At 42.2% G+C, this 15,075-nt stretch overlaps 1 protein-coding gene across 4 annotated transcripts in view; it reads right to left on the bottom strand.

The window, feature by feature from the left end:
• The window catches only part of Prim1 (DNA primase subunit 1), a 27,054-nt gene extending 12,868 nt beyond the window's left edge, over positions 1-14,186 (bottom strand). For 2 of the 4 annotated variants that reach the window (XM_008828385.3, XM_008828384.3), the window contains exons 1-10: positions 13,979-14,175; positions 13,176-13,333; positions 11,421-11,527; positions 11,276-11,349; positions 8,239-8,375; positions 6,188-6,246; positions 5,197-5,306; positions 4,519-4,610; positions 3,552-3,690; positions 554-623 (exon numbers count right to left, since the gene is read on the bottom strand). In XM_008828385.3, coding sequence (XP_008826607.2) covers positions 554-623; positions 3,552-3,690; positions 4,519-4,610; positions 5,197-5,306; positions 6,188-6,246; positions 8,239-8,375; positions 11,276-11,349; positions 11,421-11,527; positions 13,176-13,333; positions 13,979-14,168 — 1,136 coding nt within the window. In that variant the 5' untranslated portion in view covers positions 14,169-14,175. Of the gene's footprint in view, positions 1-553; positions 624-3,551; positions 3,691-4,518; positions 4,611-5,196; positions 5,307-6,187; positions 6,247-8,238; positions 8,376-11,275; positions 11,350-11,420; positions 11,528-13,175; positions 13,334-13,978 lie in introns of all 4 variants that reach the window. The other 2 variants (XM_029561236.1, XM_029561238.1) reach the window with 2 other exon arrangements.
• Between the last annotated feature and the right edge of the window lie 889 nt (positions 14,187-15,075).

Below are 15,075 nucleotides of genomic sequence, written 5' to 3'. Positions count from 1 at the left end.
ACACACACACACACACACACACACACACACACACACAAAATTTTGAGGGGGGTGGGGGCTGGAGAGATGGCTCACAGTGGTTAAGAACACTGGCTGTTCTTGCAGAAGATCCGGTTTGAATCCCAGCACCTACATGGCAGCTAACAACTGTCCATAACTCCAGTTCCAGGGGATCCTACAGCCTCTTCTGTCTTCCGAGAGCATTGCATGACAGGGTGCACTTACCTACATGCAGGCAATACACGCATACACAAAAAATTAAAAAAAAAAAAGTAATAATAATAAAAAAAAATTTTAACTGAAGTTACTAATGGTTGTTAGCTGCCATGTGGGTGCTGGGAATTGTGAACCTGGGCCCTCTGCAAGAGTAGCCAGTGCTCTTAACCGCTGAGCCATCTCTCCAGTCCCTTGACTTTAGAACTAAGTATCTCCATAACCAAATATACCATTCCTGTGCAGCTACTTCTCTGAGATGGGATCTAATATAATCTATTTCAAATTACGGAAGAACAGTTACAAACAAATAAGGAGCAATCAATGATCTGGAACATACCTTATGGTTGGAACAGTAAATGGGTCAAACTGGTCCACTTTCAGTAAATCAATAGGCACAGAAATACGACCTGTAAGAACCAAAGTTATCAGTGGATGACTATAAAATACAAATCATCACAGGTTGTTCTGTCTCTGAATTATTATTACTATAAATGTGGTTTGTTTTTTTTTTGAGAAAGGGTTTTACTATGTAGCCCTGGCTGGCCTAGAAGTTGCTATGTAGACCAGGCTGGTCTCCAATTCACAAAGATCTGCCTACTTCTGCCTCATGAGTGCTGAATTAAGACTTGCTTAAAATTTTACAAAGGGGGCTGAAGAGACAGCTCAGTGGTTAAAAGTATTGGCTGCTGTTGCAGAGGACCTGGGTTTGGTTCCTAGTACCCACATGGTGGCTAACAACCATCCTTAACTTCAGTTCCAGGGAATCCAATGCCCTCTTCTGACCTCCTCAGGCATTGCATGACACAGGTGTACTTACAAACATGCAGGCAAAACACTCATACAGGTAAAATAAAATAAAATCTTGAAAATTTTACAAAGGGGGTCCTGGGGATACAGCTGGGTGATAAGAATCCTTGCTTTGCATGCATGAGGTCCTAGGCCCAATCCTTAGTACCAAAGGTTACTTTTTCTTTTTTGAGACAGGGTCTCACTACATAGCCTTGGCTGGCCTGGAACTCACAGAGATCTGCTTGCTTCTGCCTCCCGAGTGCCAGGATTAAAGGCATGTACTACAGATGTGTTTTTGAGAGGGTGTCACTATGTAGCTAGCCCTGTCTGTCCTGGAACTCACTACTGTGTAGACCAGGCTGGTTTTGCACTTGCCAATAATCCTCTCATCTCTGTTCCTGAGTATTGGGATTATATGTAGGAGCCATCATACTCAATCTTGTTTGTTTTGAGCCAAGGTCTCACTGTGTACCCTAAGGTATCTTTGAACCATGACCTCCTGAGTGTTGGGATTACAGGAATATACCACCACATCTGACCATGTTAGATATGTTTATTTAAATTAAAAAAAATTATCTATCTATCACATCTATCTATCTATCTATCTATCTATCTATCTATCTACCTACCTACCTACCTACCTACCTACCTACCTACGCCTGTATGCATGTACACAATGGTCAGAGTACAAGTTTTAGGAGTTGGTTCTTTCCTCTACCATGCAGGTCCTGGGGATTTAACTCAGGTTGTCAGGTTTGGTGGCAAGCACCTTTACCTTCTGAGCCATCTTGCCAGCCTCATACTGGACATCTTTAGAAAGCATTTTGGAAATATACAATTGTGTGCCCAAGGACAGGTGGTCAAATGATGGGCTACATATACTATGGTGGTATTATATGATATTGTCTAGCAACGTGTATGTAAAGAACATACTGTGATGTTTGCATAATAATGAAATAAGCTACATGCCATTTTTCTGCCTTTGAAAACATTATCTCATAATACCTATCTCTGGGACCATACACAAAATTCATCATATCTAGGGGCTGACAATATAGTGTGAAACATCTCAAAAATGGTATAATGGGGGCTAGAGAAATGCCTCAGTGGTTACGAGCACTGGCTGTTCTTGCAGAGGACTTGGGTTCAGTTCCCAGTACCTACACAGTGGCTAACAACCATCTGTTAACTCTAGTTCCAAGGGATCTGATGCCCTCTTCTGGCTTCCATGGGCATTGTAAACATGGGTGCAGTTACAGACAGGCAAAACACTCATACAATATAAAATAAAATATTTTTTAATATGATATAATTGAAGGTTGGTGATATAACTCAGTGGGTGGAATGATTGTCTAGCACACATTAAGCTCTAGGTTCAATTTCCAGTCCTTCCTAAACTGGGCATGATGGTGCAAGCGTGTAATCCCAGCCAGTATTCAAGAGGCTAAGGATGAATGCCACAAATTCAAGGTCAGTTTAAGCTGCAGAGTGAAAGAATGTAATTATTAAATCTTAAGCATCAGAATGAGAGGATACTCAATTAAGTTTAAAAATTAATCTTAGCTGGGCATGGTAACTCATGCCTTTAATCCCAGCACTTGGGAAGCCGAAATTGAGGCCCACCTGGTCAACAACCTGATGAATTCCAGGCCACTTGGGGATACAGGGAGTCCCTGTCTCAAAACAAACAAACAAACATACATTAAGTAAATGTATGCTCTGCAAAGACATTATAGAGGGCTTTCCTCCTGTTTTTTTTTCTTTTTGAGACAGTCTAATGTAGCCCCAAATGGCCTTGAGCTAGCTAGACAGCCAAGGATGACCTTGATCCTCCTGCTTCCACCTCCCAAATTTCTAATCCTTTTCCCTCTACTGCCTGAGTACTGGGATTACAGGCCTATAACTCTGTGCTTGGCTTCAGTTTGTTTTTTCCAATAGTTAAAAAAAATATTTTTATTGACTTTGAGAATTTCAAACAATGTATTTTGATCATATTCAGACTCTCTCCCCCAATTTTTTCTTCCTCATGTAGCTTTGGCTAGCCTTCTGATCCTCCTGTCTCCATCTCCTGAGTTACTAGGATTACAGGCATGTGCCACCACATCCAGTTCATGGGTGCTGGGGATGGAATCCCTGGCTTTGTGTGTGCTTTGTGCAAGCACTTTTCAAACTGAGCTACATCCAGAGCCCTGAAAACTTTTATATAGCAGCAACTGGTCCGGTAACTATTTAACTACCCAGGTAAAAAATATTTAGATGCCATGCGTAGTGGCGCAGGCCTTCAGTCTCAGTACTTGGGAGGCAGAGGCAGGCGGATCTCTGTGAGTTCAAGACCAGCTTGATCTACATAGTGAATTCCAGGTCAGCTGGGGCTACAAGAGAGAACCTGTCAAAAAGACCAAAATATAAAAATAAATTTAGATACTAGCTAACAGATGAATTCTTCAAACTTTAATTTCAGACATGTATTCACCACTAATAACATCCTTGTTAACACAAAAAAATAACTAGTTTTTCTTTTCTTTTCCCTTTTCTTTATATCGTACCTGTTTTAGGATGAACACTAAAAGGGCTCTTCAGTAAATGATTGATTCCTTTGCTAACATTGATATCCAGGCGTGGAAAACAGTACTGGAGCATAATCTCCCACTCCAGCCATGGTCCACATTTGTCATTTTTCATATTCTAAAAGCAGATTTGAGGGCCAGCATGAGGATTAGTAGAAACTTTTGAGTACCCTCCCCCCTTCAAGATCTTACTATGGAGCTCTGGCTGGCCTGAATTCATAGAAATTCAATTATCTCTGCCTCCCAAGTGCTGGCATTAAAAGTGTGTGTCACCATACCCAGTACTGAGCTTTAAAGGTTAAACAGGGGGCTGAAGAGATGACTCAGCGGTTAAAAGCACTGGCTACTCTTACAGAGGTCCCAGGTTTGACTCCTAGCACCTGTGTGACAGCTAAAAACTGTCAACTCCAGTTCCAGGGGATCTGACTCTTTTTCTCTCTCCCTCTGCCCTACCCCCGACCCAGTGTTTTTGAGACAGGGTCTCCCTGTAGTCCCAGCTGGCCTGGAACTCTGTGTAGACCAGGCTGGCCTTAAACTCACAGAGATCCGCCTGCCTCTGACTCCCAAGTGCTGGGACTAAAGGCATGTGCTCTTTTGACCTCTGTGGGCATTGCATGATGAGTGCACTTACCCCACATGCAGGCAATATACTCACACACATAAAAATAGTTAAAAAAAAAAAAAAAGTTAAACAGAAAAATCTTCAGCTGAATGTAGTGGTATATGTATTTAATCCGGCACTAAGGAGGCAGAGACAGGTGGATCTCTGTAAGGGGCCAGCCTGCTCTACATAGCGAGTTCCAGGCCAGCTGGGACTACAGAGAGACCTTGTCTCAAACAACAACAAAAAAGATCTTCAATCATCTTTAACTGACCAAGCAAAACAATCATAAATAAAGGACTGTATTATGATATTGGTAAATACAGATTTCAGTGGAATATATACCTGAGATGTGTTGACTATTTTCTTCAAATACTCCCAGCGCTGAAGAGAATTGTGAAGCTTCTGGAAGTTTTTTTGGAGCTCATCATGAATTGGTAATGCATCATTAAGGAACATACTCATTTGGGACACATCAACAAATAACTTAGTTTTTAATATGTATTATCATAAGAATATCTAAATCATACACATATTTAGAGAGTAACTATTAATGTCTCCAAAACATGTTAAGCACTTAAATCCTTAAGATAGTCCCTTGTAGTCAGTCCTGGATAACAGACCTTTAATCCTAGCACTCAGGAGGCAGACGCAGGCAGATCTCTGCGAGACTGCAGTCAGTCTAGTGAGTTCTGGGCCAGCTGTAGCTACAGGTAGACCCTGTTTCAAAAAATTAAAAAAAAAAAAAAAAAAAAAGTAAAGAAACATCGAAACAGCTCTCTGCACCCAGGAAAGGGACTCAGAAATGAGCTGCCCTGGTTCACCATTCTTTACAGCCCTATTTCTTATTATATCCCATGGAGATAAAAAAAAAAAAATGTAGGAATGCAGGATAGTCATGTTAATAAAAAGACTAAGCCTATAGGAATACATAGAAATACATAGATGACAACATGCAAATGTGTTTATAACATCACAGGTTTGCACAACTAGCTCACATAGCAATGATCTAGAAAAGGATATTCTCAGGAACAAGGGCTAAAATCTTATCCCAGCTTTCTTTATTTTCCAGAATATCTTGACCAACTAAGGCATACTCTTCAAAGTATTTTTTAATTATGTTTATAGATCTTCTGTGGGAACAACAGCAACAACAAAGTCTCAATGCCATTAACAGTACACAAGACACATAGGTGCTATTGCTATTGGGTGAGAGGCACTGTTTATTTTTTCCTGAATGTCTAGAACTAGGAAATAATATCCTTTTTTTCAGTTTACAAGTTAAAATGAGACACTTGAAAGGGAAAATGCTGGGTTGGAGAGATGGCTCAGTGGTTAAAAGCACTGGCTGCTCTTACAGAGGACCTGGGTTCGATTCCCAGCACCCACATGGTGCTAACAACTGTAACTCCAGTTCCAGGGGAATTTGACACACTCTTCTCACTTCCTGGGCATTGCATGACACAGGTGCACCTACCTACATGCATGTAGTACATTCATACACATAAAAAAAAAATCATAATGTGTATAATGATTGCAGCTCACATCCTCACATCTCATTTCATATCATCTTGGCCACAACTCTGGAGACAAAAGGGAACAGATACTGTCCTTATTATTCAGATAGGGAGATGGCAACTCCATCATTTAAGGTCATAGCCAAACAAGGAGTTTTACTCCTAATATAATGGCCTTTCCACCAACCTAAAGTAGTACATCAATGGAAAAATGAGCTTTGGAATTAGTCCAGAATGTGGTTGCTAAATGCTGACAACTACCTGTGTAATGTCAAACAAATCATATCTCTCTAAAACCCACTTTTGTCATCTTTAGTCAGAAATACTGTCACATCTCCCATGAACTTGTGAGGGCCAGTACACACAACATAAAAAGACACGCAGTTAACTGCAACTGTTGTTATAAAATGCTACCAGCTGTAAAAATTGATAGCATGGTAATTCCAAAAGCACATGTAAGCAAATCAGATAACTACATGGTGATTTTCCCAACAGACCTGATAAAAGGGTGAAGTTTTTCACTTAGGTGAACTTTCTTTTTCACATCTTGACCACCCTGAAAAATAAACCACCAAAAGAACTTTATGTTCCAGGTCAGCTGGGGCTACAGGGAGACCCTGTCTCAAAAAGACCAAAACCAAAACCAAAACCAAACAACCCCGCTTCCTTTAATGTGTCTTATTATTCTGTTTAAAGTTATATAAATTCAAAGAGATTAGCTAAATTCTGCCAGAGTATCTAAGCTTGGACGCTATTTTCTATAATCTCAATATCTCTAACTTTCTGTTAACTTTGACATAATTGAACTAGAAAAGCAAATTAATTTTCCTTTTGCCACAAAGGAAGATTCTTAGCCACAAAATATGAACCATCTCTTCTGTGGTTGATGCTTTGTTTCTGAAACAGGGTCTCATTCTGTAGCCTAGGCTGACCTGGAATTCACAGCAATCTTCCTGCCTCAGTCCCCGAAGCACTAGGATTATGGGCATGAGCCACCACACTTAAAAAAATATATATACATATATTATTATTTATTATTACATATTATTTTTATTCTTTTCTTTAAAGTTTTTTTTTTTTTAATTTGAAATTTTATGTGTATGCATGTATTGCCTCTGTGTAGGTAAGTGCACCCATGTCATGCAATGCCCGAGGAGGACAGAAGAGGCTGTATAATGCCCTAGACTGGAGTTACAGACAGTTGTTAGGTGCCACGTGGGTGTTGGGATTCAAACCCATGTCATGCAATGCCCGAGGAGGACAGAAGAGGCTGTATAATGCCCTAGACTGGAGTTACAGACAGTTGTTAGGTGCCACGTGGGTGTTGGGATTCAAACCCATGTCATGCAATGCCCGAGGAGGACAGAAGAGGCTGTATAATGCCCTAGACTGGAGTTACAGACAGTTGTTAGGTGCCATGTGGGTGTTGGGATTCAAACCCGGGTCTTCTCAAGATCAACCAGTATTCTTAACCGCTGAGCCATCTCTCCAGGTCCCACTTTTTTTTTTTAATTAAAAAAATTTGTCTGAGTTTCATATATTCATATAGTGAATTTTGGCTGTTTTCACCCCGATTCCTGTCATACCCCTGCCTCCCACTGAAAACCTTCCCAATAAGTCCTCTTCCCATGTTCATGTCTTCATTTGTGTGTATGGCCCACTGTGGGTGGGAGGTTACTTACTGACAAAATGACACCCCTGCCTCTGATATGCCTCAGGAAGGGGTGGGACCTCATCCCCCGCATGATGAAATGTTGATGGCCAATCACATGATGGTCTTGTGCAGATAACCACAGCTGTAGTAAGCTCATGAATGCAGTGGCCACGCCATGTGCAGAAGACATCCCTTTGCCACACATCTCCCCATTTTCTGGCTCTTACGTTTTTTCCATTCCCTTTTGTAATGTTCCCCGAGGGGTGAAATATCTTTTTAAAGTACCTACTATGACTTTAGGGCCTGAAGAGATGGCTCTGAGGTTAAGAGTACTGGTTGCTCTTTCAGAGGATTTGGGATTCAGGTCTTAGTACCCATATAGTGGCTAACAACCATTGGTAACTCCAGTTCCAAGAGATCCGATGCCCTCTTCTGGCCTCTGTGTGCATTGCATGACATAGGTGCACTTAAATACATGCAGTCAAAACACTTTTACACATAAAATAAAAAATTTAAGGTGTGGCTATTATGACTCTACACCACCATTGCTAAGATCACTTACTCTAAAATATGAATGCTATACAGGACAATTTTCTGTGTTATAAAAGTTCCAGGCTTGGTAACCTCTATTAATAAAGAAATGTAAATTATAATTAAAAGAATCTTACGTTGGGGCTAGAGAAATGGCTCAGAGGTTATGAGCACTGCCTGCCCTTGCAGAGGATCTGGGTTCAATTCCCAACACCCACATGGTGGCTAACAATCATCTCTAATTACAGTTTCAGGGCAATCCAACGGCCTCTTCTGACCTCCAAGGGCATTGCAACATGAGGATACACTTACACATACATGCAGACAATACACTCATACACATAAAAATAAAAAGAACCTTACCTTTACAAGACTCAAATACTCAACTATCCCAGAACGTACTGCAGAGGACAGTTTTCTAACTGATTCATCACAGACCCAACAATGAACACCTCTCCTTCCAGAATATACCCAGAGTCGATGCTTAAACCCAAAGTCCTCTGGAGGGAGAAAAAAACAGGTTTTAAGATGATTCTATAAACTTCTAGTTTTCTTTTTCTTTTCTTAGACAGGCTCTTACTGTGTAACCTTGGCTGATCTGAAACTCACAATGAACCAGGCAGGCTTGGAACTCACAGGGACTAGTCTGCCTTTGCCTCTTCAGTGCTGGGATTAAAAAAACATTTAGTTGGGGCTGGAGAGATGGCTCAGTGTTAAGAGCACTGGCTGTTCTTGCAGAGGACCTGGGTTTGAATCCTAGCACGCACCCGGTGGCTAACAACTGTCCTTAACTCCAGTTCCAGGGGATCTGATGCCTTCTTCTGCTCTTCTTGGGCACTGCACAGACATGGGTGCACTTACACACATGCAGACATAAAACTCATACACATAAAATAAAAATAATGAACTCCTGATCCTCCTACCTCTACCTTCTAAGTGCTGAGATTACAAGTGTACCACTAGACTTGGCTTTCCCATTTTTAATTTTTAAATTTGTGTATGTGTGTGATATATGGATGTCCCCACAGAGATCTGCCTGCCTCTGTCTCCTGAGTACTGGGATTAAAGGTGTGCTGAGGATCCAATCTCAGGTCTTCATGCTTGCACAAGCCCTTTACCCTTTGAGCCATCTCCCCAGCCCTCAGCTTTCCATTTTAATCATACTAAATTACATGTAGCTTGCTTTTACCATCCTCATCTGTCTGTCAAGGATTTTTCTTTTCTTTTTTTGTCTTACTGAGACAGGTCTCTCTGTAGCCACAGCTGGCCTAGAACTTGCCATGTAGACCAGGCTGGCCTCAAACTCACAGAAATCTCCCTGCCTCTGCATACTGAGATTAAAGGTGTGCATCACCATGCCCAGCAGACTTTTTCTTTTTTTTTTGGTCTTTTTGAGACAGGGTGTCCCTATAATCCCAGCTGGCTGGCCTAGAACTCACAGAGATACACCTGCCTCTGTCTCCCAAGTGCTGGGACTAAAGGCATGCACCACTGTGCCTGGCCCAGGATTTTTCTTTTCTTTTCTTTTTAATATTTATTATTTTTATTTTATGTGTATGAGTGTTATGCCTGCATGTAGGTAATGGCCCCGTGTCGTGCAATGCCCATGGAGGACAGAAGAGGCTGTCGGATCCCCTGGAACTGGAGTTACTCGACAGTTGTTAGCTGCCATGTGGGTGCTGGGATTCAAACTGGGTCTTTTGCAAGAACAGTGTTCTTAACCGCTGGGCCATCTCTCCAGCCCCATAAAAATATATTTTTAAAAAAGAAAAATCCAGGGAACTAGAGAGATGGCTCAGGGGTTAAGAGCACTTGCTATTCTTTTGTGAACCTGAGTTCAGTTAGCAGTGCCCACATCAGACACCTCACAACTACTTGTAACTTCAGCTCTAGGGATCAGATACCCTCTTCTGGTCTCTGTAGATACCTGCACACACATGGCAGATATATATACACATACATATAAATTAAAAAACAAAACAAAACAGCATAGGAACATTGTGTCCATGTTTAAAATATTTATAATATGCCAGGCATAGTGGCACAAGCCTTTAATCTCAGCACTTGGGAGGCAGAAGAACACGGATCTCTGTGAGTCCAAGACCAGTCTGGCCTACATAGTGAGTGAGTGAGTTCCGGGCCAACTGGAGCTACAGGGAGACAGTCTCAAAAAGACCAAAAAAAAAAAATTGCAATACATCAATATCAATAATCACCTCTTGTGTGCTCTGAGGTTCTCAAAACGTGAGGAAATACAACCCTTCACGTGGTTGTCCTTCAGGCTCCTTCCCAAGCTGTGCTGCTCTGCCATGCCTGCCTTTTATCCTCTCCAGCCTTCCTGAGTGGATGCTGCCTGTTCCTTTCTTTGTGCCTGTTTGAAGCTACTGCTGCCTATTCCTGGGAAAGATTTTTCAGATCCTGGCAGGCCTCTAAGTACTGTGTTTGGTATCAGTATTTTGTCTGTAGCTTTTATAACTGATTGTGCTGTGTTAAGTTAATGGATCAACAGACTTGTTTACAACGTGATATTTTCTATTAAATCCAACTCCAGCTGGCCTGGAACTCACTATGTACACCAGGCTGGCCTTGAACTTGAGATCCACCTGCCTCTGCCTCCCCAGTGCTGGGATTAAAGGTGTACGCCATGATGCTCGGTTCAATATATATATTTAAAATCACCTCTTCTGGGAAGTTTTTTCTGATCCAATTGCTTTCCCTACCCTGGTTTTTGAGACAGGGTCTTACTATGTAGTGCTTGGCTGGCTTGGAACTCACTATATAGATCAGGCTGGCCTTGCTTCTGCCTCCTGAGTGCCAGGAACAGGGCATGCACCACTATGCCTGGAACCTCTCCTTCTTGTGTGCACTCCTGCCATTCCATATCCTGACAGTTCCCTTCACATGTTACTTAGTACAAAGGTAGTCCTGAATTTTCTTATATTCTTTTCTGTTTTAGAATATGTAACTTACTGAGGTAAGATTATTATCTTTTTATCTTTTACGTTTTTCTCTCATGGAGAATAGCTCACAGACTTGTTCCATAGAGGACTGTACTAGAGGAAAAATATACTGGGTTAACAGCTGTATTAAATGTTTCCATGGGCTGGAGAGATGGCTCAGTGGTTAAGAACACTGACTGTTCTTGCAGAAGACCCGGGTTTGAATCCCAGCACCCACATGGCAGCTAACAACTGTCCCTAACTCCAGTTCCAGGGGATCTGACAGCCTCTTCTGTCCTCCACGGGCATTGCACGACATGGATGCTCTCACCTACATGCAGGCAATACATGCATACACATAAAATAAAAATAATAAATAAGATATTAAAAAAAATGTTTCCTCTAAAGCTTTTTCTTTGATTTTCCTCATATGTTTCAGGGAAAAATATGCTGATACTTACCCTTCAGTGCTCGGTCGATGATGTGCATGGCCATCGTCATGAGAGTCCAGCACTTAGAACATATGTCTGCAGAACTGGAACACAGTCATCATTACTCACTGCCAGTGCTACTACCCACCCTAACAGAAAGGCATGTGAGGCTCACCTGCAGCATCTCCTCACATCATCATAGTCTGTCATGTCAATGTCAAAGACCAGTTCTTTTTCCTGAGCCTGGAAAGCCCCCAGCTTCACTGTATTGTGTTGATTGGGCTACAAGTACAAAACACCTATCAGTGTCTGTAAAAGAGCTGTCTTGTTACTGAGTCGGCTTATTTTCTACTAATTTGGAAAAAATAGTCAAACACAAGTTATATAATAATGTTAGAGTCTATTACTTTGAATCCTACACAGTCTGAATTAATGAGTTTTAATTTTTACTTACTTAAAATAAGGTTTAATGAATATTCATTATAAATATTCATTGGTTGACAGAAATAATAAATCTATTTTAGGTTTCTGATAAGGAAAACTCCATACAAATAATGCCCTATTACACAGTGCTTTAAAACCTTTCTTTCACTGGGCGAGGTAGCACAAGTCTTTAATCCCAAGCACTCAAGAGGCGAAGGCAGGCAGATTTCTGTGAGACTGAGGCCTGACTGGTCTACATAGTGAGTTACAGGCCAGCTGGGGCTGCAGGGAGACCCTGTCTCAAAAAGAGAGAGTGGAAGAAAAAAATAGCAACCTTTCCTTGCTACTGTACATACACACGACAAATGTGTTTCTTTTTATTTATTTTTTTGGTCTTTTTGAGACAGGGTCTCCCTGTAGCCCCAGCTGACCTAGAACTTGCTATGGAGACCAGGCTGACCTCAAACTCAGAAATCAGTCTGCCTCTGCCTCCCCAGAGCTGGGATCAAATGCATGGGGCACCATGCCTGGCAAAGAAAAAATTTTGGCCTCGAATTCCTATATAACTATGTATAACCTTGGACTTCTGATCTTCCTTTCATCACCTCCTGAATGCTGGGATTACAGGCATGCACCAACATGCCTGGTTTATGTGTTCCATAAACTGGAGATGGAAATGGGGCTATAAAGACAGGAAGATTGCCAGGCCTTGTGGCGCCCGCCTTTAATCCCAGCACTCGGGAGGCAGAGGCAGACGGATCTCTGTGAGTTCAAGGCCAGCCTGGTCTACATAGTAAGTTCCAAGACAGCTGGGGCTACAGGGAGACCCTGTCTCAAAAAGACCATAGGGAAAAAAAAATAAAAAAGGAAAGATCAAAAGTTCAAGGTCATGTTTTGTTACATAGCCAGCCTAGGATACACAAGACTCTGACAAATAAATTAAAAGTAGATAAATAGGGGCTGGAGAGATGGCTCAGTGGTTAAGAGCACTGACTGCTCTTGCAGAGGACTCGGATTCGATTCCCAGCACCCACGTGGCGGCTACGAATTGTCCTTAACTGCAGTTCCAGGGGAATCCGATGACCTCTTCTGATCTCCTCGGCATTGCACGACATGGGTGCACACACATACATGCAGATAGTACACTCATACACATAAAATTAAAATAAATAAATAAATAAATAAAAATTAAATAAAAGTTGGGTTCAAGTCCTGCTCTATCATTGCAAGTTGTATGACCTGGGGCAAACTATTAAAGTTCTCAAAGTCTGTTTGGAACCCAAAGGTTCATGCATGCCAAACAAGAAGTCTATCAATTGAGCTATATCCCCAGCCCAAATCTCAATTTTAGCTAGTGAGATTGAAAGGAATTAACACCCAAGTGATTTCCTACGTACAAAAACTGTGTATCTTCAATTATAATAATCTATAAAACTTTAACTTCAAAACTCTGGCAACACCAACCCACTGTCTCACAAAACAATAAAATACATAAAAGATTCCTTACTCTGTGAGAATATACGGCGCCTATATCAATCTTATATGGATTCATTTTCTGCATCTCCTTTTCCAGATCACTCTGGTTGTTGAAGGACTGGTAGCGAATATAAATATCATCTTTCAATGTGAATGAAAATTCACGATGTTGAAAGTAATTCTTTATCACTGCAAAATAAGTATATATTTTAATTTGGTACTTGATTCAACTTAGGGCTTTATAACTTTAGCTAATCGGACGATTTCTTTTTTTAAAACCACGTGTAGACCTAGAATTCACTATGTAGCCCAGGTTAGCCTCAAACTCATGAAAATCCTCCTGCTTCAGCCTCCTGAATGTTAGGATTACAGGTGTGAGTCAAAATGTCCTGCTATATGTCCCTTTGTGAAAACATAAGACAGGTCCTAGTCTGTAATTTGAAGGGGTCTACTAGACCACATTTGCAAGCGAAAAATGAAAAGTAGGCATAAATACTGTAAACACGTACTGCCGCCAGCCTCTCACCTTGGGCACTCACAGAGTCATCTGAGGAAGTCTGTGCCTCCCTTTTCCCGGCGGCCGCTCCTCGGACCCTGCAGATCGCCCCGCTGCTCCCACCCGCTTGTCGCTGGGGTTTTTTAAATCCCTGTGGCCGCAGGCTCGTTACCACCGCTCTCCTTTCGTCCCTCAGAGGCGGTGGGGCGGATGGAGTGCAGGAAGGCCCCCAACACCATGTCCGACACAGAGGGCACTATACGGCCATCTAAGGGCACCCCGCCACATCTCACACACCACACCCAACCCAGTGCCCACCCGGTTCCCAGCCCGGTCACCTCCGCCGTAGTTGAGCCAGCGATAGTACTGGGCGTAGGGGAAGAGTCTTCGGTAATAAAGCTTGAGCAGCTCCGGCAGCTCGGCGGGATCAAACGACTCCATGAAGTACAGAACTTGACCCAACGAGGAACGCCACAAGAATTGGCGGGAACTGCACAGACCCCAGGGTCCATCATTACGCAGGCGCATTGAAGCCGGCGCGCCGCTGCCGGGACCGCTGGGAATGGTAGTTCTTGCAGTTGTGCAGGCACGGCCGACTCCGCCCACTCGCTCTGAAGATATTTGGCCCAGGTGCAGCTCTTGGGTACAGGAAAGCTGTCCATTCCAGCATAGGGTCTTTTCTGTAAAGGAGAGGCTGGTGGCATATTGGCTTAGCTTAGTAAGGTTTAAAAAAAAAAAAAGTCGGGGGCTGGAGAGATGGCTCAGCGGTTAAGAACACTGGATAGAAGACCAGCACCAGGTTCGAATCCCAGCACCCCCGTGGCAGCTAACAATGGTCCATAACTCCAGTCCCAGGGTATCCGACAGCCTCTTCTGACCTCCGCAGGCATTGCACGACACGGGTGCACTCACATACATGCAGGCAATACACACACACACAAAAAAAGTCCCGTGCAAGCAATATTTTAGAAATAATACCAGGATCTTTAAAGAAGTTTTGGAAATTAGTCTTCTTACTTTACTTTTTGTACTAATCAAACAATTCTCTTTTTCTACTCCCCGCTCTTCCCAGCCTCTGGTAACCATTATTCTACTGTTTCTATGAGATCAGCTTTTCAGTGCTGGGGACTGAACCCAGGGCCTCGAGCATGAGAAGCATATGCTGTATCATTGAGCAATGCCCTCAGCCCAAAGTTTCAATCCTTTTTATTGCTGCATGGTATTATACTGTGTAGATATACATCATACCTCAATCATCCATTGATGAGCATTTAGTTTGTTTCCATTTCTTGGCTTCTTATTTTTATTTTTTGAGATAAGGTCTCATTATGTAGCTCTGGCTAGGCTGGAACTCACTATATAGACCTGATGATCTTGAACTTGTAGTGATCTTCCTTCTGCCTTCCAAGTGCTGGGGTTACAGGCATGCACTACC

This window comes from Nannospalax galili, unplaced genomic scaffold (assembly GCF_000622305.1).
Source record: "Nannospalax galili isolate Female #2095 unplaced genomic scaffold, S.galili_v1.0 scaffold753, whole genome shotgun sequence".
In the NCBI taxonomy this organism is placed as follows: Eukaryota; Metazoa; Chordata; class Mammalia; order Rodentia; family Spalacidae; genus Nannospalax; species Nannospalax galili.
Note: the sequence above shows the minus strand (reverse complement) of the source record. Positions and strands in the feature narration are given on the sequence as shown.